A 377-nucleotide genomic window follows, 5' to 3' on the forward strand; every position below is an offset into this window, starting at 1 on the left:
CCGCCCCCCCTGTGGTGGAAGGAAAGCCATCAATCTCCATTGTAGCTATTTCTGTGAGGGTCGTGCTAAAGTCTTTCTCCGCTTCTTCAAGATTGCGAAAGAACTCGTTGCCTCGATCTAACAGATATTTTACTGTTGTATCGACGGAGGCTTCAAGAAGATCGATGCTTTCCTCCAGACTTTCTTGGAGAGCAGATTCGCATGTCAAGAGATGAAAGCGAAGGTTCTCTAGATCTTTAAGAAAGGTTTCTATCTCTTCATGAAGCCGAGGGACATGCACAGCTAGGAATGTTTGATACTCCTCATTTGTCGAGAGAAAACGGCTTGTCGCTCCCGACGCCTCTCCTACGAAAGATCAAAAGAAAAAGAAGAGGAAG

The 377-nt window shown here is 45.9% G+C and overlaps 1 protein-coding gene across 1 annotated transcript; it reads left to right on the forward strand.

Moving 5' to 3' along the window:
- Positions 1–16: 16 nt before the first annotated feature.
- On the forward strand, positions 17–347 carry CSUI_010747 (uncharacterized protein; the record flags this gene model as incomplete). Its single annotated transcript, XM_068070849.1, has 1 exon — positions 17–347. A coding segment is annotated over one exon (198 nt), but the record flags the coding sequence as incomplete, so codon positions are not given.
- Positions 348–377: the final 30 nt, after the last annotated feature.

The sequence above is a fragment of the Cystoisospora suis genome (genome assembly GCF_002600585.1).
Source record: "Cystoisospora suis strain Wien I chromosome Unknown contig_8195, whole genome shotgun sequence".
Lineage (NCBI taxonomy): Eukaryota > Apicomplexa > Conoidasida > Eucoccidiorida > Sarcocystidae > Cystoisospora > Cystoisospora suis.